This window comes from Neodiprion pinetum, chromosome 6 (assembly GCF_021155775.2).
Source record: "Neodiprion pinetum isolate iyNeoPine1 chromosome 6, iyNeoPine1.2, whole genome shotgun sequence".
In the NCBI taxonomy this organism is placed as follows: domain Eukaryota; kingdom Metazoa; phylum Arthropoda; class Insecta; order Hymenoptera; family Diprionidae; genus Neodiprion; species Neodiprion pinetum.
This window is the reverse complement of record NC_060237.1, coordinates 21,750,876-21,772,700: the sequence shown is the minus strand read 5'-3', so window position 1 is coordinate 21,772,700 and position 21,825 is coordinate 21,750,876. Positions and strand designations below refer to the sequence as shown.

Here is a 21,825-nt window from a genome sequence, read left to right as displayed (position 1 = left end):
GGGAAAAGGGGTAATAATAGAACGGCGTAGAATGGGCCGCCACCTTACACACTGGATGCAGGAAGAAGAACAAAAAGATCCTCGACCAGAAAAGAGGAGAGTCACCCCCGTCCCTCCCCTCTCAATAAAATGGCCGCCCTTTTAACCACGGGTCATCGTATCTTGCAGTGCATACGAACCTGCGCCGATGCACTAAATCTCTGTCAAACTCTACCCGACTACGTCACGAGTAGTCCTCCTCTCCTTCCACGCTGCCCGCGGAGTCTCGTTGTGCTCTCTTTGCTAAGGTGAATCATGCTCTCGAGCAGAGATTCTCAGCTGGATTCCGGGTTGTACCTCGCCACCGAACAAAGGCCAGGAACACCTCTCGTTAAATTGACCGTCCATTAACGCCGGGACTCGACGAATGCTGCCGGCACATTCGACAATGGATGTAGCGCGAAGACGAACGTAAGGACTGAACGGGTTCGACCGAGAACCTCAGTATCAACGAAAGCGGTGCGGTTGGGCGAACGGAGTGGGTGGAACAACGATTCAAAGCACGCGGGTTCGCCTACAAGGTGCTGCGAGAACGGTTTCTTCTTCATTTGGCAATCACTGACCAGCCTCACTCTCACCCACACTGACAAGGTTCGAACGGTCGCATTCGCACGGTGAATCGTGGTGCAGCGACTGGTCTGACGTCGGCATGGAACAGCAATAACCTGGTCGTTCTCACATACTCCATATCGAGGACCGGTTTACCGTCCGATGAACGCGGAGGAGAGGAGAGACCCATCTAGTCGTTTCCGTGCCTACCTATACCGCTCAGCTGTGATGCTGGACGAGGAGGAAGATATTTACCGCTACGAAAAGCGGCGGCGTTTGTATCTCTGCATTCGTTATGTGTTAACCTAGGCAACAGCGTTTAACCCGAGCTGTCTTACCACCAGTCGTGTGTCACAATCGGCCGCTGCTCGTTGTACGAGAGTAAGACGAGTACCGGGGGGACTTGAGGACATAGTGGAAGACACTCGAGTCCGTGATTTAGGCTAGGCGTTAAGTTTTACGCACTGGCCCAAAAACCCAGAGACTGCGGGCTGTTTGTTGTCCCATTGCCGAGTGCGTCGTTGCCTGATATATGCTCGCGGTCCAGAGATTATTGAGGAGGCGAAACAGACGCGCGCCTGCAACGTTAGCGGGATAAAATTTTTCACGGAGTATTGCTCAAGTGGTTCGCTCTGACCAAAGTGGCCTCCTCAAAATTCTACCAACCAACTCGACTGGGCGTGTTGACAGAAGTCCAACAGACGCGGCCCTGTTAAACAGCTCGAGAGAACCAAAAACCTCTTTTTCATTGGTTTGTTCTCGAAACGCGAGACTCTCTTTCTCTCCGCAAAACGGAGATGAAACGCGACGCACGTGAAAATTCAAGTCGGGATGAGTCGGCTCCTAAGCTTTTCACGTTTCGGTCGGACGGAAATAATAATGTCTGTTTGACCGAATCGTGAAAGCCGTTTGGCACACATGTCCCCGTTTACCTTACACTGTTACGTATTTATGTTTACCTACGCGTCCGCGGAATGAGTTGTGTTTCCATACTTTTATTTCACCATATACGGGGAACTCGACAGGTTTAACCGTCTTCTTTCCCCGCACTCTCGCTCTCCGTCCGTCTGTGCCGGGTGAATCACTGTCGTGCGGTGGCCCCGCCGCGTTTTCTGCCTGCCATTACCCCGCACCTACGGTATCCAATTCTGCAATTCCCTGCGGTTAACTTCGGCCGACTTTTTAAGGGCTCCGCGCAAGCGGGGGTGCTAAAATTCGGTCGTCGGAGGGAGCGGAACCCTCCAAGTGTCGGGGTGCCTCGAGCACCCGAAGCGAATTGTGGCAGGCCTCTTATTTTAATGGAACAAATGTTACCAGCATGGACTTTAAACCCTTCGAACGCTGTTCGAGTGTTGATTGAAAAACTGTTTTTCCGAGGCATCGAGTACCGAAGGCGAAATTGAGTTTTCAAATTTCGTATCCACCGACGTTATTGCCGACTTGCTATTTCCACCATAGAGACCTTGGATTATTCACAATACGTGATCAATCGGCGACAAACAAACCTTGTACTTTGCCAAGGCAAGGGAGTATTGACTCTCATGGCATTGATTAAGTTTATCGCCAGGTATCAGCAGATAACGATTCAACAACAATCGTTCAATCAATTACCAAATTCTTGTAATCTTTTTTTTTCTGACGAATGAAATTAATGATCAGAAGAACAAGCAATGGAATTCGCCCGATCAATGTTTCTTTTTTTTTTTACTTAATTGTATGATAATAATTTCTGTGAAAATCACTAGTAATATGGGTAAAACTGCCTGCGATAATGCGGATAGTAGTAGTTTTTCATATCCTACGAAAAGAATGTTTCGTAACACGGTAGCCTGGATGTTAATTATTGGAAACCGTTACTTCGATGCGAAAGAAATAGAAAAAACTAGCCCGCGTTGCGGTTCAAGCCATAACGGATGTCCTTCCCTCCGAAAATTCTCGCGGTAGTTCGATACGGTCGAAATATCCGTTTTTCGAGTTTCGTTTCCATTCGGAAATACCGACGTTGGTACAGAGTACAAGTTTCTTGAAAAACGTGAAAACACGTTGAATTTTCTTGGTTACAATTTTCACCACCCCTTGTTAACTCGTGCATCGTGGGTTACGTGCGTGTAACTCGGCGTCTCCTTTTCTTAACCAATTCACCTCAATTCCTCTAATTTACTCGTTCTTAATTGTTTAATTCGCTTTTATCACTACGTCGCCGGAAGTCGCGACGACGTACACGTTATACGTGTATAAAACGAGCGAGGGTTCCTTTCGCGCCGATTTGCTGCCCGCCCACCTTCGCCAGTCCCACACCCAATTTATAACGTACAAGCGCCATTGAAAGGCTCGTTGAGCAAGTCAATGACTGAATGAATGGTAAGATGATTTAATTACCCCGAGTCAAGGGTTAATAAGGTGTCAGCTTGACGGCGGCTGCACCGCGCAATGGCAATTCTCATTATCACAGGAAGAAAAATTTCTCTTCCAGCCGGTCTTAATCGTCCCACTCCTATTCCAACCGCTCTTACGGCACGAAAATCATCAAGACTTCGTCGTTCACGGGTTCCGGTCAACATCGATTAAATTCTCCCGGGCATTCGGCGCGAGTCCTCGTGCCTATATCTAATACAATCCGTGACAGAATGACCGTGCCGAATCGCTGACCGCAAAAACTCGGAGCAGAGCGGAAATCGTGGACTACCAGAGCCGAACCACTTTCGGCATTTTCCGTCTGCGCGTGCGTGAAGCTCTCGATAAAAAACGTACGGCACTTCCAGCGCGCGGTTCTATCTCAAGAATTTCAAGCGAAATTATCTTCCGCAGCAGCCCGTTTCCGAGTTAAAATATTATACATACCGTTTTCTTTATTTTAGAAAGAGTGAGATCAGAGTCTCGACTGATCGAAGACGCCGGTTGTACGTATACTTGTAGAAAATTGCCGAGAAAATCAGCCGAATGAATTTTATTTCGAAACATGAAAAATCGCCTAATTATTTACAGTTCCGACCAACGTTTTCCACACGCGCATTTTAAGGCCGAGAGTTAAGATATAGGGAAATGTCCGTCGACGGCACGCGCCTTGTCTGTAAACAGCGGGAACCTCGCTGATTAGCGATGTAAACGGAACCTCCTTGGCCGGTTTCAATCACTCCCTGGTCTCCGTGTGGATGTGACGGTAAGCGGGTTGAGAACCCCGGTTTCTAGTGATCTTCGACCCTGCATCGCGGCACACGGCGGAGTTCCTCATCCCGTAATGAGACGACGAGACCAACGCGGCTTAAAGAGACAAGAGACGAAATCCCTCGCGTGGCAGCTTCGCTCCTTTTAATTATTTCTACTTCTCGGTTTGAAGACGTAGCGGAAGAGAGAAAGAGAGGGAAAGAGAAAGACTCCGGATCACTCGCATCGACACCCTGGAACAACGTGTGCGGAACACCTTTCAGGAACACCTCGACGAGTCTCGCACCGCTGCGTCCAAGCTCTTCGCACATTGTTGTACGAGGATCGGATGACAACCGACGTCGCGTAGACTTGCCGATTACACGTAGGTTCGTAATCGGGTAACTGCTGCGGGAAATTATCGCGCAATACGAGACTACGGTGTACACGCACTTGTACCGCACGTAAACCTGCAGGTGAACACGATCCTGCTCGACGACGATAAGACTCCGATCGCCATCGGATATTCATGCGAATTCAGCTTGGAGGTCGTGTAATTCGATCATAAGTTTGACTAGGACTGTTCAATGTCGTCTACATTGAGGGTGGCGCATTTTATCGAGAAAATAGCGACGTGTTCAAGATCTCAATGTCTTTTCTTTGGCCCCTTTTGTGGGCTCGTTACTTCCGATTGTTCGCGTTCCACTTGTATCTATCTCAAAGCAACTTCGAGACCCCGAAATGCAAATTGATGCCGACAAAGTTTCACGCTCCGTGATCCTTCGCGTTGAATTTCAACGACGAACTCTCAGTCCCGTTTAAAGTAAGCTTTTCTCGCTTCGGTATGTTGTTACGTCCTTTGGATTGTACTAAGCTTGGTAATATAATGATCGTTGAAGAACGCGTGATGCGACGGAGTTTCCCCAGGTTCAATTCGGTCCGGAAAAAGACCCGCAGTGTCCGAATCCCCGATCGTAAAGCAGTCACGTTCGACGCCGTGTATAATAACCCGTTAAATGTGAACGTTATCGTTGACCAAACAAAGTTCCTTTTACACGCTGCTTTCTATTCTGACTAATGACAGGTATACCTTCTCGGAACAATCGCGTTAGGAATTGGCCATTCATACTGTGCGACACCTCCACGATTCTTTGGATCGGATCCTCGGCACCAACCTTTTTACGATTTTGACCCGAAGAATCGAGCGTGAGCGAGGATCACGCGGCTGGAAGATCCGAATATTTAACGGCGTCCGCGAGTCCTCGTCAACAGATTTTCCATTGTGATTCGTTGTACATGCATAACGAACAAGGATAGCCAGCCAAGGTACCTTTTCCCGTCATATTTACGTTCCGGATTCCCATGGATCGTCCTCTACCCCAACATGGTAGACGTGGATCCCCGTTCCCATGAAAGGAAATGCACACCCTTCGGATATGCGCTTTTTGTTCCGCTCTCGAGAATTTTTTTGATCACTCTCTCTTTCTTTTTCCGTTCCTCCGAGGTTTTTTCCCCGATACCGTGCCTTTTTACCTTCCTCGACGGAAGTACGAAGCAGGGATTCGACGCTCTCCTCTTGTTTCGGAAGCCGCAAAAAATCGTCGTTCGCCTCCGGCTCGCGTTTCGGTTTCGCGATCGCTCGTTTCCTTACTTTCTCGAATCGTACTCGCACCCACGAACCCCATGGCTCACCGTACCCGATATCGGCCGCGTATTTTCACCTCGGATATCACGCAGCGGCGGCGGCGGCCCGGCTTTGTGGGTGTTCAGTGACGAGCCGCGCGATCAATACGCCTCGCGTTGCGACGATGTAGGTGTATCACGTCCGACGAGGAAGGAAGGAGACCAGGACATTGCACCCTTGATGATCGTCCGTAGGAACGCGTCGCCTGAACCTGCACGTGGAAGAATTCGCACGGGGTGGTTTCACCCTCTCTCGAGCAATTTTTTCCATCACGCGTGAAATATGCTCGAATATTACGATTAAACGGATCCCGACACCCCGGAAAACTGCAACCCCACAGGGCTTGTTGCCGCATTTTATTATGCCTAAACTACCCTGCGGGGAAATTTAGTGAATGCGTAATTTATTCTGAATATCTAAATCGGATTATTTCACACGCGTGGTTGTGCGTGTGTCGGTTATTTTCGCGAGGGCTCTTGATGGAACGGCATTTTTTTTACTGCGGGAGAAAAGAGGCTCGAATATTGATGAGTGCGATCGATCAGCCCGTAAATACATTTATTTTTTCACCGTTTAGTTCAGGCTGGATTCAAGAATACTTTGTAATCCTCTCGATTAATGAACTACACGCGTGCGTGCGTGATACATCGTCAAGCTGTTGACTAAAAAATACCGCCGCCATACATCGAAGTATGACGGTCGGAGTAAGACCGCAGATGTCTCGACTGGAAATTAGGTACGAGAATGAACCAGTAGCGTACAAACATCCGGAATCCATGTTTCGCCTCGACGATCGGCCGCCAGGTACGTCAACCTTTCCGTGATCTATCGATCGGGAAGCCCCGTAAGCGCCGAGGATTCGAGGACTTATTTCTCGTACGAGTAAAATCAGTCTCGGGATCAAAAACCGCGCCCGGAGTCCTTCTTTGTCAGGTCGGGGCCCTGGAGCTCGGATCGACGCCGCTGCAGGAAGAAGGGGAAGCGCCGGGCGATAGGGGTGGTGGGGGGGCCCGGTGCACGTAACTTTTGGGCCAGGTGGCTCGCGACCGTTGCGCTACCGCCGCATCCCTCTTTCTCGTCTCTTTAGAAGCGCGTGGCAGCTGCCTCGCCCCGAACGAGCAAAAGCTCCGAGGCTCGGGGGGCCCGACGCTGCTTACGTCATAGAGGGCCCAGAATCGCAAGGGCGAAAGTATCGTCGATGCCTAACAATCAGTTTACTCGCTTCAAATCCGTTTCTTCTGCTCCTGCTTTCATCTTTCCGTCACCGTAACTGAAACGTGGCCATTGAGTAGACCGCACCTTCGCTCGCTCGCATTCGAGATAGATAAGATCGATCGCGATCGCGCTACAGTTATCACCGAAACGAGAAACGCGTGGGTGCGATTAGCTCGGCACCGCGGAAACGGACTTGAGACTCGCTCGTTCCGCGCTCTGGCTATCTCACACGGACAGCACACCGCACACGACGACCACGCCAGGGCCCAGCGGCGGCGGCACAAGCAGCTGGGACCGCCCTGCGTAGCGCCCTGGTCGGGCCGCGTCAGTCTTCGGAGTGGCGTTCCCCACGCCGCCCGTGTTTCCTGTCGTTATGTCCGCGAAAGTGCGGCCGGATTCGCGTTCGTGATACGGGACTCAAAACGAAGACAGAGATATATATATATATATAGAGAGAGAGAGAGAGAGAGAAAAAGTCGGATGAAAAAGGACGAGAAGCAGCACAGCGATGAAGAGGAAAACGTGTCCGAAGTCACGTGAATGCCGCGGACCTCGCGACTTCCGGTCTCTCCTGCAGGGCGCCGTCTGAAACCCCGTTCTCTTTGCACCCTAGTTTGCCTTCATCTTATTCTGTCATCTTATCGATGCTCGATCGTCCGATGTCGCTGTCCTGTCACCGCCCCAGGAGACCAATGACGGTCAGCAGAGCGACGAGGGTTGCTCGTCTCAGACTTACCGCAAACGGACTCGGTGAGTATATCTGACCGTGCCGCAGCCCCGGCGACCCTTGAGAGGGTTCGACGACGAACGCGTATCAATGACTCCGTTAGCCGATGATCCCCCGCGATTTTTGTAACCGCTCTCGCCCCAGCCCTCGTTGGCACGTCGCCGCTAAATACACCCCTTAGTAACGATCGCCCTCGATGTGTTTCAACCATCATCGCGAACCTGTTCATTATTTTACCGCTCGCACCCCACACGCCCACACACCTCGTCTTCGCACAGAACCGTCTGTGCGAAGCGACAGATGCGTTCTCCGGAGACGCGGGGCCCTCGCCCTCGGCTTACCGATCATCGACTCCGAGGGCGGCGGTTTTCCTACCCACCCCCGACTTCGTTAATCCAATTGTTCAATCCGGGCTTTATGGACCGGGTTGATCCGAGCAGCGCACTGGGAATATGCACTTGTCGTCGAGGGATTTGCCATTTTTCTTTATATTTCGGTTAAAACGGGGGTGAAAATTTGGAGAAAACGTCACTGCATGCACATACGCGGGGTTATACGTTTGGACAATGTACACGCGGCGAGCCGTGGAACGTGTAATTTCACTTAAAAACTAGATTTCATTCTCGCTGCGTAATATACCCAGATTACACGCAACGCGTAGTCACAGTGCTCCAAGTTATACTTGTATATAATACAAACACTCGGCTGTACACAAATAAGTTTTTGTCCATCGGCGAGCGGTCGTATAACAGATGAACGATAGTAAAAAGCCTCCTTTCACGGAAACCATTTATGCTTTTTACCGGTCGACGAATAATTCAAAATATAACAACAATAAAAATGTAAGATAAGGTGGGGGGAGGGCAATAAAGTGAAATACAAATTTACGTCACGCGGCCGCGGCTGCGGCTGTGGCTGCGGCTGCGGCTGCGGCTGCAACGTGACGTGCAAACTCTCGGCTCGGCGATCTCGTTTCGAGTTATTGAAAATCGGTCGGTTATTGTGCCGGCAATAATATTGACGCGTAAAAACTTTGTACACGAGTGAAAGTCACGAGAGTCAGAGTCTCGTGCAGAGGATACCCACTCGTATAACCGCCTGCGGCCACACGTGTTCAACGGAGATGGAACAGAAATAGTACAGAGTTCCCCCGGGTTCGTCGGAGACTCCCGCCTCTCCGTAAGCGGTCTATCCAGCATCAGCAGCCGAAGGACGAGGAGAGCAGTTCTTCTTTGTCTAGTTCGAATAAAGAAGATGGAGGGACGGATAATTCGAGTGCACTGGAGAGGAGAACTCCGCGCAGGCCCTCGGCTCTCAAGGCATAGGTACCTGAGGTACGATCGAACCGCAGCTGCCAATCGGATGATCAATGTGTTGGAAAATAATTGATCAATCCACACGCTCGCGGACAATGTTTATCTCGTCTTGACCAATGAACGAGTCTGCGGCTGCGCGTCATGCCGAGCTCAATTTATACCTGCAAGTCGAGTTCGGAATGTTCGCAAAATAATCTTTAACGCGTTACGAAGACCACTTTTCGTGCATGGATTCGGTTAGGTATACTATACCTTACGATTTTTACCATCCGAATTCCGAATGACCGTGTCATTAATATTGGTTCTATCGAGCGCATTATTCTAGTTTTCTTGGTTTTAACAAAATGAATTGAGAATTAGGAACACTGCTTGGTTCCGAGGACGGTAGTTTTTGAAATACGCAACAGACTTATAGTCACTGAAAATCCTACAATACACAAAGCTCAGCGTGTGGATAAGCTCCTAAATCTCGCGGGTGTGGCTTATGAGGTGAAGCACCTCAATAACGGCTATAATTCCGTTCGTTTTATGCGTTGTTTATAGACTCCGAATATCTTATCACCGTCCATAATGAGTCCAATTAGCCTTCAAGACGGATCAAGTCCCCCTCGCAAATTGGCGTAATGAAATATCTCGGCTTACGCCGACTGGCGCAGCTTGCGATAAGTATCGTCGTTGCGCCATTACTTTCACAAAAAGACTTTGTAAACCGGGATATAATGGGATAGGGAAGAGCGAAGCCCCAGAAGCTAGGGTGGTGAATCCTACGGAAATAGAGCGATTTTCGACGAAGAAACTGTGCTAGGCATATTACGCGCGGACTTCCTAGGAGGGGCCTTGTTCCCACGCCCGACGTCGTGATCTTTCCTAGGCAACTCTGCGCGCTAGGCAGTTAGGGGCCCGAAGGGGCCCGAAGAGGACGTCGAGGATACTCGCCTCTCTCCGCCGCTTCCACGAGCAGCAACGCGGTTATGCAATCCTTGGCAATCCTGCGCTGAGACGCCTGACGATCGGACCCAAAAGGTGGGGGAATTCACGTCGCGGGAGGATCGCAAATCGATCGATTAAAATGCGCAAATTAACAACCGCACAACCGGTTAATTGCACCTTCGATTATCATTTGAACTCCGGTCTAACTGTGATCGCGGAATTATTATCACCTAACGATCGACGCACAGTAGACACTTTCCCACGGTACCGTTGCAGTCGAGGTGCATCGGAGGCGGGAAAATCGGTCATGTATCGCATTGCGAATCGTGCTTCGCAGGATCGAGATGTTTTTCGAAACGTTGGTACAACTCACGGACGTCAAATACCCGTCTCCGCCTCGTTCCGACGTTACACGCATACCGATGTTCCTGGCGGAACAAACGAGCCTCCAGCTATTGCACACACTCCTCGGCACTTGACTTTGTACTTGATTTACCTCTCGCTCACGTTATTATTTACCGAAAAATCGACGGTGCTGCGCGGCCTGGTGGAAAGATCGGCAGATCGGCGTGATCGCGATCCGTTCGATGAGACGTGCTCGAAGGCTGGCGTGTTAAAGCACGCGCCTGGAACTCGAGAGCATTGCCGTTTTTCTAACGTTCTTTGAAAGACTCTCGCACTACGACGAATAATCGAACCAAATGCTGCACCGGTTTTCCAAGACCAGCAGTGATCGAGAAAGGAATCGGTCGGGAAACCGTGAACAGAATCCCTCGATTTTTGTCAATATACTTCCCGGCTAATCTCGATCTTCACGGGTCTTATTCAATCCGACCAACGGAGCAACGTCCGGTCATCGTCTTTCCTGCAACAGTTCTCCGGGATCGGCGAGATTCTTCCGGATGCAGAGATCGACGATTCGTCTCGGTGACAGATCATTGAGTCTGCAAATCTTTGGTACAAAGACAAAACCAGCAGAGGTCTTCGCACTTATTATTTATACCTGACCACATTTCGGCTCCAGGGTTCATCACGCTCAATTTTCGTTAATGGAAAAGTTCTGTCCACCATCCAGTCAGCGGTAGTCCAAGCCTTTGGAACCCCATTCGGACAGTTCATCCGCCACCGTTGCAGGTCGGCCCTTCGACGGAACAAGTCTTGTCCTCTTTCCGCCGGAGACTCGGCCGCGTTCCAGGGCAATAGTTTCAATGTTTTGATCCGGCTCTCCTACACCCGAGGAAAACCGTCACGCAACGTCCGCGTGGTACGTCAGGATCGGGATAAAAAAAAGCGGTCGTCAGTTGAAACGAACCCTTCGATGCGCGTCCGAACCACTTCGTGATATCCGAATAACCTGGCCTCAAGACGGGAGTGATCCTTCCTTGCTCCACTAGCTGCGATCCATGTTCATTCTGCTTCTGACGCCTTTGTGGACCACACTTACTGTCACAGAGAAAGGACGAGACCACGAGACAAAAGATTTCGGTGTTGCGTCATTCGATTGCAGAACCTCCCGACGCATGGTCGCCTCCGTTAAGTTTGTCAATGAAACGACTATCTGACACTGACAATGAGACGATCGGTAATTTTGGCACGTATCGACTGCGTGACTTCCGCAGCGTTCCCGCTGTCCCAGTATTTTGGCGTATGCTCGGTCCTTCCTGATCGGCCTCCGTTGCGAGGTGATAAGAATATCCATGGGACAGTCAGTCAGCTGCAGACGTTACATGGACAAATGTCCGTACAGTTGCAGTCTATGAGTACGAATTGCACGGCGGTGCGGAGGCATGGATGGAAGTTGGTCGCGGTTTGTTAACTTGGAATTATACTCAGTCCGCGATACTGCAGCGAGCAACGGTAAACAACGAGTCTTGACTTATTCCCACGGTGGCTTCTGATGCCGATCCTTGGAACATATATACGCGTATATGAAACTCATTCTACTTCTAGGCGGTTGTCTTGCGCTGCAAGCTGGGATGGAGAAGAAACCCCCCCACGAAGCATCACGAGGTCACACATGTGTGTTTCTGCAGCTCGGTGTGTAAACACACCGTATCTATCCAAGCTGGTTGTTTCATAATTCAGGGTGACGTTGTTCCTCGGAGAATGACAACGACATCTGCGCGCTTCAATTAAGACACCAGACTTTTCATAAACGACCGTTGACCGTCGCCTAGTCTCGAGGAGAAAATTTATCGCTATGTACATTTACGGTGGATTATCATTATAACACCAGAGTTCATTTTGTACCGCGACTTGACATATGACTCAGTTCATTTTTTATACCGCAGTCATACCCCGAGGCCGGAATATATCAACGGGTTTCACACCGCCCCGACCAACCAAGCTCGTTGACTTATACACAAGACCTATATCTGGCACAAAAAAGTAACACGTGGAAATGCGGGGATCAATTACCACGGAAAATCGCGTTTTCATACCTTGTATCCACGATCATGCCTTACCCGGACCGTGAGAATCAGCCTGAGATGAATGAGCCGACTCGATCGATTATTATATACTTGCCATTCTCTCTCTGTCTCTCTCTGTCTCTCTCTCTCTTTCTCTCTCTCTCTGTCCATGTATCCAAATAATGCACCACACCACAGCATTCTCTTCAACCACATAAGAGCAAATGACGAAGGTGTGTAATAATCGGGGTTGGGTGAAGAACCGCGAACTGCAACGGAGGTACATCCGTGGAAAACAAAGGCCTGTTGCCTCGGGCCGCTGTCCTTATATATGGAGCGATGCCGCATCGGACACATCCGGTCTCAGGCGTGTGGCTTCCTGCCTAGTGGTGGGTATCAGGCACCGGTTACCCGACAGGAAGGCACTTGACCATCGACCGGCACACCGGTCTCAAGATCGGCTTCAGTAGTCACTCGGCGCTCCGAGCAGCTACAACCTTTCACTTTCCTCCCGCGGGCTCTTGACAGGCCACGATCATTCCTACGGGACCGTTACCTTGTTGCTGTTGTTGTTTACGATTGTATGTAATTGTTTCGAATCAGTGACACCTCGCCGCAATGAAGTACCGAAGAGGGAATGTCAGGCGTACCGCCAAAGGTGGATCGACTTCCCGGTCAATTGGAACAATCCTTCCTAAGTGCTTTCACGCTTCATTTGGCATAAACCGTTCTTCTCCATTTCTGTTGCAGCTCCCAGGTCGTCCAGTGGCGGTACCAACAACCTTCCACCCCTGACCTTCCACCGAGTTCACGGGGATAATATCAGACTCTGCAACGGTGGAACGATCGCCAGGAGACACGAGAGCTTCTGCAAGGGTGTCACATTCAGCGCGAGGCCCGTACGGATCGGGGAAAAGGTAAAATCAAGGCCTGCGGTCTGGCGCCGATAGATACTCAATCGGCAAATCCCACGTACCATGGACGTTAGCCGTCGCGCCCGCGTTTGTCGTCGATAAAAAAACAAGTCATCCAACGATGAAATAAGACAGCCAAACACCGGAAAGAGTTAGGCTCAAAGAGAGAGGGCATCGCGCACAGGTTCTTTCAGAATCGTTTGTGGCCAAACGCGTCGAGTATTTGCTGCTATTTACACTCGGGCACGAGAGACCCACGCGTCGACGCTCTTATGGTTTAATAATATGTTGAGTAAAGGCCAGTTTCTTGGTGGCTCTAGGCCGTCAGGACGAAATGCTCGACCCACGCCGGTCGCGTGGGTGAAAACGCCGTACTCGATAGCTACGAAGAGCGATAAGTGTGACGTGGTGATATTTTCGTAAGCAACCGCTCGCGGCGTTTAACGAGTGGCAAAATTTTCAATCATGTATTTCATCGTGTTTTTTTTTTCCTACTTTTCAGTTACTTTACGAAAAGGTATATTGCAAGTGCGGTCGTTAGCGTAGTTATCGGTCGTTATCGCCTCCGAAACATACCGGAATTCCGTCAACGTAAAATCAACTTTGTTATCGCTTTACAAGGAGACCCTGAAACCTGGCGTAAACATTTCTTTGAATAGAACGCCGCAACACCTCTTTTATCTAGCTTAATACCAAATGTCCACTAGCTGAATGCCCTTTGTCAAGTTCACAAAATCCCGGTTTTTTCGGTCACCGCGTAATTACTAATATTGACTCAATTTGTTCGGTCATCGTTGTCGACTGGATGGCCTCAGACTTAGAACGTCTTGAAAGTGGAAAGGCGTTCCGTAGTTTCATATAATTTTACCGATCTTTCCGTTCCAGGTCTGCGTCAAGTTCCTCGAGATATCCGACAATTGGAGCGGCGTCATCAGGTTCGGTTTCACCGCAAACGATCCGGTCAACCTGCGAAGCGGACTTCCGAAGTACGCTTGCCCCGATCTGACGAACAAACCCGGGTACTGGGCGAAAGCTCTGGCCGAACGTTTCGCCGAACGGGACACGGTGCTTTTTTACTACGTTACATCGGCCGGCGACGTCCACTTCGGAGTGAACGGCGAGGAGAAGGGCGTCTTCTTCAGCAGCGTCGAAACCCGGGGTCCGCTCTGGGCCATCATAGATGTCTACGGGAACAGCACCGCCATCGAATTCGTCGACCCGAACAGGCAACACTTCAACAATGTCAAACGCGGGGCCGATCACAGCAACGAGGATAATGCCCAGCACTCGAGACACTCCGCGATGGACGATGCCAGCAACGCTGGTCGCGATGTCGAGAGAATTATCGTTCCTACGATGCAGAACATGTCCATTCACCACGAACCGGATGTTGACCTACCTGGGCTGAGGTTTCAGCCTTCCGGTGTCGTCTTCAAATCCCTACCCTTCCACTCGTGAGTATATAATCCACTTCGTTGCAGTCCGTTCGACGAATCGAAGAGCACATTTTTCCTTCATTTACAGATCCTTGATTGGGCGAAGCCCGTCACACCGCTTGTATAAAGAAAACAATTCAATTTTACATGTCCATTGACCTCGCTTGACCTCGTCAGGAACGTAATCGGGCTACGTTTCGCTCTATTTATTTAAAATTCAGGCTCTTTCCAAACGTTGCCTTTCCGGATTCCACTCACTTTAAGCATACATAATATATTCTCGAATCAGGCTGAGAGGGTCGTAAAGTTTCAGAGCTCTCAGAGTTACGAGTTTCGGTCGAAACTCATGGGGGGAAATAAAACTGTGCCCGACAAAAGATTTCCGCTGGTATTAAATCGATGCTTTACAACCGAATTTCGACTCTAAACTTCAATCACAAGACACAGATGTTTCTGTTCTGTAATCTATGACGTAAACTCACGTATCCACAACCATTTGTTCAATTCGCCAACTCCTGCATCGTTCGAGCCTGAGCTTAATCTCTCGAAATTTTCGTTTAACCATTGAATTCGGTTCATGGTAAAGCTCAACGATACTCGCATCATTCGAGCGACGTCGTAGAACTCGATTAGACAGATGCTAATCTCAGGGATAGATCGTTTCGTGTCCGATGCTAATTCGCGCCATTTAAGTTGAAAACCAGGGTCTGCCTACGGTGATAGACGCTGCTCAATATGCATTAGAGTGACTAAGCCCGTCTTTGAACCTTGATCCCTCGTGGGCCGTCCGTCCGTTCGCCGTTGAGAATTTCGAATCGATTGCGTCCCTCCGCAAATCAGCCGCGTTCGTATCGCGTGAGCTTTTAAGGAGAGAAACGAATCCGAGCGCGGGTTCCGATTCCCCCCGCCCAACTTCCGTAATAATCAACGCCGCGTTGTGACATACCGTGCATAATTGCCAGCAGGCTAACAGTTTCCTCCGTTTTTAAAATTCCAGAACTCGCGGTCGCAACATATGCTTCAGCAATCAGCAGTGCGTGGCGACCCGCAGCGACACGGAATTCTGCCACGGCTACGCTTTTACGGGTCGACCGCTCCTCCTGGGCGAACGACTGGTCGTCCAGATCCTGGCGACGGAACCGATGTACGTCGGCGCGTTAGCGCTGGGCCTGACTTCCTGCGACCCGTCGAAACTGACGGCCGAGGATCTCCCGGACGACAGCGACCTCCTCCTCGATCGTCCCGAGTACTGGGTGGTCTCCAAGGACGTGGCGTCCTGCCCGCAACCCGGCGACGAGATCGCCTTCACCGTCACCCATTACGGCGAGGTTCAGATGAGCAAAAACGGCGGCGCGCCAAGCGTCGTGATGCACGTCGACCAGAGCTTGCAGCTCTGGGCGTTCGTCGACGTCTACGGGAGCACTCAGCGCGTTAGGATGCTCGCAAGCCGGCCAACCTCGCCCCCGAGGCAGCAACGCCAAGCCGCCGCACCGGCTGGAACCCAGCACTCCAACCACAGCAACGCGGCCACCGAGCTTTCCCGATTTTCCGAGATGGTGCAGTTCAAACCCGCCGTTGGGGGCGGCACAGTTCTCGTGGTGAATCTGCCGCCCCAGGGCGGCTACCCCGCGCCCTCACCCCCGACTCCGCAGCAGCCGGTGTACGCATCGGCCGCCTCCTCGCACCGGAATCCACCCCCGATTCACCATCCGCCGCCCCCGCCTCCGGCCGCCGTTGCCGTTTCTCATCCCGGATCCTCGCGGCAGTCGCCACCCCTGACGGGGACCATGATCAGCACGGGATCTTCGACCTACGTAGACCCCGTGTCCTACCAGACCCTCGACGGCACCCTGACGTCCCAGGCATCCTCCCACCTCCAGCAATGGAGCGAAGGCCTCCAGCCGACCCCCGGACAACCCAGCGAGTGCTCGATATGCTACGAACGGAACATCGATAGTGTTCTTTACATTTGCGGACACATGTGCATGTGCTATCCGTGCGCCATTCAACAGTGGCGGGGAAAGGGCGGCGGGCATTGCCCTTTGTGCAGGGCGATCATCAGGGACGTTATTCGTATTTATAGGTCATGAACTTGTACCAGGGTTTTTTTTAATATTATCCAATGTTTTTAGATTTATTTATACATTTACGCAAGGTCGTGACTCGGTATGAATAAACAAAACGGGGCGTTAGTTTCAAGTTAGTGACGAACGTGGTTAGTCAGGTTCTTTCGTTGTTTTTAGGGAATTTGATCCAGGGTTCTACTTTGTTTTTTCTCCATTTTTTTTTTCTCGGCATGTTTTTCGAGGTAGACGCCATGGTTAGAAGTTTGAATTTATTTCCGATACTCCTTTCTGTTTTTACTTTCTTTCTCTTTCAAACATTGACGAGAATGTAACTTTTAACGTCGCGATAAGCGTGTATTATCTTAATTCTTCGACGAAAAAAAATCAGACTTAAATTGAGACTTGTAAATACGGATTGAGAATAATTGTGAAAATTTTGGCACGTCCCGTATTTTCGACGAGTGTAATATTTATGTAAGCACTCTCCGATATGCTGCATGCGAGTGCTACAAAGACGTGGGCGTTTGTTATGATTCGTTCGTAGTTGTATGCATGTACGTAATTCGTGAATTCGAAAAGCTTTTATAGAGTAATCGACTAGTTCATTCGTGTTTTATACGTGTCGGTAACTTCTGTCAATTAGACGTCAATAGATAAGAGACAAAAAAGGACGAAAGAAAGAAAGAGAGTAAATGAGAATGTCGAAATTTATGAGATGGAGTGCTACCGGTTCGTAGACAACACTGCCATCGCATAATGTCAATGACTAATCTGGCACAAAATATGCGTCCGAAGTAATAACATAGGTATCTATAATCATTCTCGCCTGATGCCTTCTGTGTAATTATAATAATTAGCAACAGGCGCCCCGATTATATTCTGTAGATCAATTTTGCTACCGCGGAAAATTTGTATCAGGGCGCGTGATTATATATTCTATGAATGTGTTTGGTATGTTTGAATGTGAAAGATTGATTGATTCTAGTTTAACGAATTGCGTTTTATACGAAGTAGCGTGCTATTATTATTACTCCCATTACTACACTGATTATTATCATTATGACTAAAATCGTCGCTATGCTAATATTACTATTATCATTATCATTATTATTGTCATTACTATTATCGTCATTAATATTCAATTGAACGTATAATTATTATCGCGGGCTTTTGAGCCTAGGGGCTTTTCGTTAGAGATGTTAGATTCGTCCGGTATTTTCTTAGATAGTCGAAAATCGCTGTTGTTTTTTAAGTACACAAAGCAAAATAGTTATAATATTTGTTTTTTTTTTTTCTCTTTTCACTCTCTCGCCCATAATCATCTATCAATTATACGGTAATTTTCAAACGCTGACGACTCATGTTTGCACCGCAGCACCTTTTATTGCCAAAGACGTTGGCCAGTTTAGCGAAAGTTTGCAATATTTTTGCAAACGAAAAATAACAAATAGGAGACAAATAAAAATAATTCGAGAATAGCAGAAACGTGACGGTATACTGGAGAATTATAAAAATTAAATTAAAATGAAACGTGCCAAAAACAGAAATACGCACTATAGTATACAAAAAATTTGATAATCTTGAGTCGAAGTGGTTAAAATATATCTCAATGAGATTATATTATGAAAAAATAATGGAATTACTTGACAAAAATTTACAATATTGACGAAAAGAGGAAATCGATTTTGAAATTCTATGGTTTGCTGAAAAAAAAAATCACAAAAAGTTAATTCTGCCAGAGCCGTACAGTACAGGATAATTAAAACATTATCTTAGCGTTTATCATTCGTATGATGCAGCATCTGATCGATTCTTGTGAGATTGATAAAATTCGCTTTCCCAAATTGCGACCGCCACAATAATGTTTCTTACAAAGCCATTTTATTTTCATACGCTACAATAGAACGAAATAGTAGAGAAAGAAAGGGAGAGAAAAAAGAAAAAAAGACAAAAAAAATATACACATACATAAAATACGATAAAGAAAATAAAATAAAATAAGACAACAAAAAACAAAAAAAAAAAAAAAAACACTAATAGTAATATGTTCCAGGATCTATGCTAGATCTAAAATTACATTTGTCGCAGAATCAATAGAATATAGAAAGGATCGATGAAACTTTATGAAAAATAAGTAGAAAATGAAAAGAGGGAGAAGAAAAAAAAATACGAACAATTGATTCATTAATATAATATAACAGGTCGTGCCTTATGCTCGGATCACTGTCGCATCGTTGATTTATGATTCGACCGGACTTGAGCGACTTGACTCTAATTCGATTCCTATTTAGGCGGACATATCTCTTCCTCGTATTTTTCACCTTCAATCTAATATATTGATCCTTGTTCGATATAAGGTATATCCTCGGGATTAGGTATCTATTAGAAATTGTGGAGAGAAAAAAGTAAAACAGTAATTGAAAAAAAAAAAATTAAAAAAACAACAAAAACAAAAAAAAAAAAAACGCCAAATTAACACCACCTGCGGTATAATTATACATTCATAGGTAAATAATAGGCGCTCGTCAAACGACAATTTTTACTCTTGATCTGTACAGCTTTAAACGTAGGGTATACAACACGTATACATAAATACGATACATATACGGCGTGTGTGTAAAGTATAAGGTGCGTTGCGTAGTATTCGTTTCAATGTCGATGACTATCGTCTAATATTCATCGTAAATAATTTGAATAAATTTTGTGCAGCAAATGAAATGTTCGCTTCATTTGAAACGCGCGAATCGTATGTGTAACATATAATAGGGATCGTATTGTTTGATGTTGATCGTTTCGTTGTGGGTGAAGGAATTTTTATTTAAAATTTTTTTTTTTTTTCACGATCATCAAAACAAGAAATCACGCTCGATGATACTTTTATTTTCGAATTAGTCGACATTCAGGGTATAAAAGTTATACTCGCGCCCTCTTTGTTATTTTCAAAAAGAATTAAGAACAGAAAAAGAGACAAGTTAACAGAAAAAACAAAAATAAACAATTAAACGTTATCACACACGCGAAGCAGTAGTGAAATCTCTAGTCCTGCGAGCGGCAGCTCACCCTTGGATCTGCAAGTCCAAAAAAAAAAAAAAAAAAAGAAACGAATAAGAAATAATGGGTAAAAAAATGAGTGAATAATAATAATAAAATAAATAAAGTAAAGTAAAGAGATAAATAAAAGAATGGGTACGGGAGAAAACGAAATAATATTAAAACCAAATGATAGATAAATGAAAATTTATAAATACGAGATGGGAAAGAAAATGATCTTGCATTATCCCGCAGAGATGCGCAGGCCACAGATCTATTAGGAAATAATATAATCAATTATTCTATAAACGTAATTTTAAACTATGCGTAACTGCAACTTTCTATATCATCTATTATATATATATATAATATTATATATAATATTATAATATAATATATATATATATATAATATGTACCCTGTAAGTGTATATAATATATAGGGTATGACGTCGAGAAGAACAGTTCCCAAAAATTCACTGATAAAGAAGTAAAGCTACAAATAAAGCGATACAGGCGAATATGACACGGTGATCGTGTAACGAAGTCCTTACCGATCCAGGTTGATACTATTTCTTTTGTTAATACGACCACCCTATGCATCACTTATAATTGTTATCTTCATTTCTCCATCGTCACTATATTACCATTATTATCACACGACTATCATTAACGATTATTTTAATTGACACGATAATAATACTATCAGGCGAATAACTAACAAGTAAATATTTAATCCAATATCAGTTTAAACACGTATAATTCAATAACCCAATATTTACATATAATATATAATTTAACTCTGGTGTCTTACCTTCTGTAGCATTATTCGAGGGATCTTATGTAGGTTTATTTCTAATTGATATAATAACGACGCAGAGTCGCGGTGATTTTTCCGAATGAATGTTTCTTTTTAATTCTCGTCTTCAGTCATTTCACGAATCGTTCGGTCTTTTAATTCTGTTTATACATGCAATGAATCCCGAATATCTCTTTTCATACGGATCATTAAGCGTCCATTTTCCAAACGTATATCCGCATGCCAAACTACATCGTGTATACATTGAGGAAATTTACTTTCTCTTACTTTACTTTACGCGTTATGTGATGTCTAAAAGCTGCGCCCTCCTTATGCTGTTCTATTCATTATCATTACTATTATCATTATTATCATTATTATTATTATACACATAAATATACCTATACCTACCTACTATTATTAAAATATGTGCGATTTTTTCTGTCAGTGTAAAGAATGCGACGATGTTTATACATATGTAATATAATTCATGCAGCTGAAACGCTGTAATACAATAAATCCTTAAATATCTCTAATCGAGCACCATTCTTCACATTTCCCATCTCTGTAAGGCTGTCGTGCAACGATGAGCCCAATTTATTTTCTCAACGAATTAGCCAGCAGCACGGCTAACGGTATCAAGGGCTTAAAATATCTCTTTTGCATATTTAACTAGCCTGATTAACTTCAGCGATACAAGCGGATAAAAAGTAGATAAATAAATAATACGAACGTTGCAGAGGTAGAAGGAATTGGTAAGCGTGAAAAAGATGCAGGACACTTATTCGGAACAACTCTTTTTGCATATTTAGTTAGCCTGATTAATTTCAACGATGTAAAATGATGAATTAACGTTTTGAAATGAAATTTTTAAAGATAAATAACAAGAACTATTCAAAGCGCACCTATAAAGAAATGTTGAACACCGTGCGAAACAAGATACAATAACTTGATTTTCAATTATTGGCTGTTTTTGCGTAACTACGCAAGAATTGCAAACAGTTTTCAGATCGTGTTTGCAAAATTAGAATCCAAATTTCAGAAACTTAAGTTAATTCCACTCGGCTTTAACTAGTTTCTTATTGGCTTTTGAGCGATGAAGTAGACAGTGATCAACATCTCGTCACCTTCTACCTTCAATGGCGCGTGAAGAATCAAGTTAACTGACGAATACCGTTTCGCCTTGACAAAGGAATGGTGATTATTTTCCGGACAAAAAAATTCCGCAGTGCTTTACATAACTATACGTATATGTATAAGATTCGTCAGTGTTGCGTTAAAGATATCGGTATTATATCTACATACCTACACATCCGTCTTGTTCAATGTAGCTGTGCGTCTAGAAAAACATTTTTCTTCAGTTGTCACGCGATTCTCCATCGCTAAAGGCGTTTCAATTAGTTATCTGACATCGTAATAAAAGTTTGGAGAGATCTTCTCAGTACCGCAATGATATGCGTGCATATCTTGACCGAATTTTATACCGGTTCGATTTAATATTTCTTATCTTGACTACAGACTGTTTTTTGCACCCATCGATGACTCAGGGATTAGGTGATTACAAAT

General features: G+C 46.3%; 1 protein-coding gene across 4 annotated transcripts in view; it reads left to right on the top strand.

Moving 5' to 3' along the window:
* The window catches only part of neur (E3 ubiquitin-protein ligase neur), a 62,545-nt gene extending 41,750 nt beyond the window's left edge, over positions 1 to 20,795 (top strand). For 2 of the 4 annotated variants that reach the window (XM_046631286.2, XM_046631284.2), the window contains exons 2-4: positions 12,766 to 12,932; positions 13,815 to 14,383; positions 15,363 to 20,795. In XM_046631286.2, coding sequence (XP_046487242.1) covers positions 12,766 to 12,932; positions 13,815 to 14,383; positions 15,363 to 16,455 — 1,829 coding nt within the window. In that variant the 3' untranslated portion in view covers positions 16,456 to 20,795. Of the gene's footprint in view, positions 1 to 7,158; positions 7,382 to 12,498; positions 12,674 to 12,765; positions 12,933 to 13,814; positions 14,384 to 15,362 lie in introns of those variants that run through there. The other 2 variants (XM_046631285.2, XM_046631288.2) reach the window with 2 other exon arrangements.
* Positions 20,796 to 21,825: the final 1,030 nt, after the last annotated feature.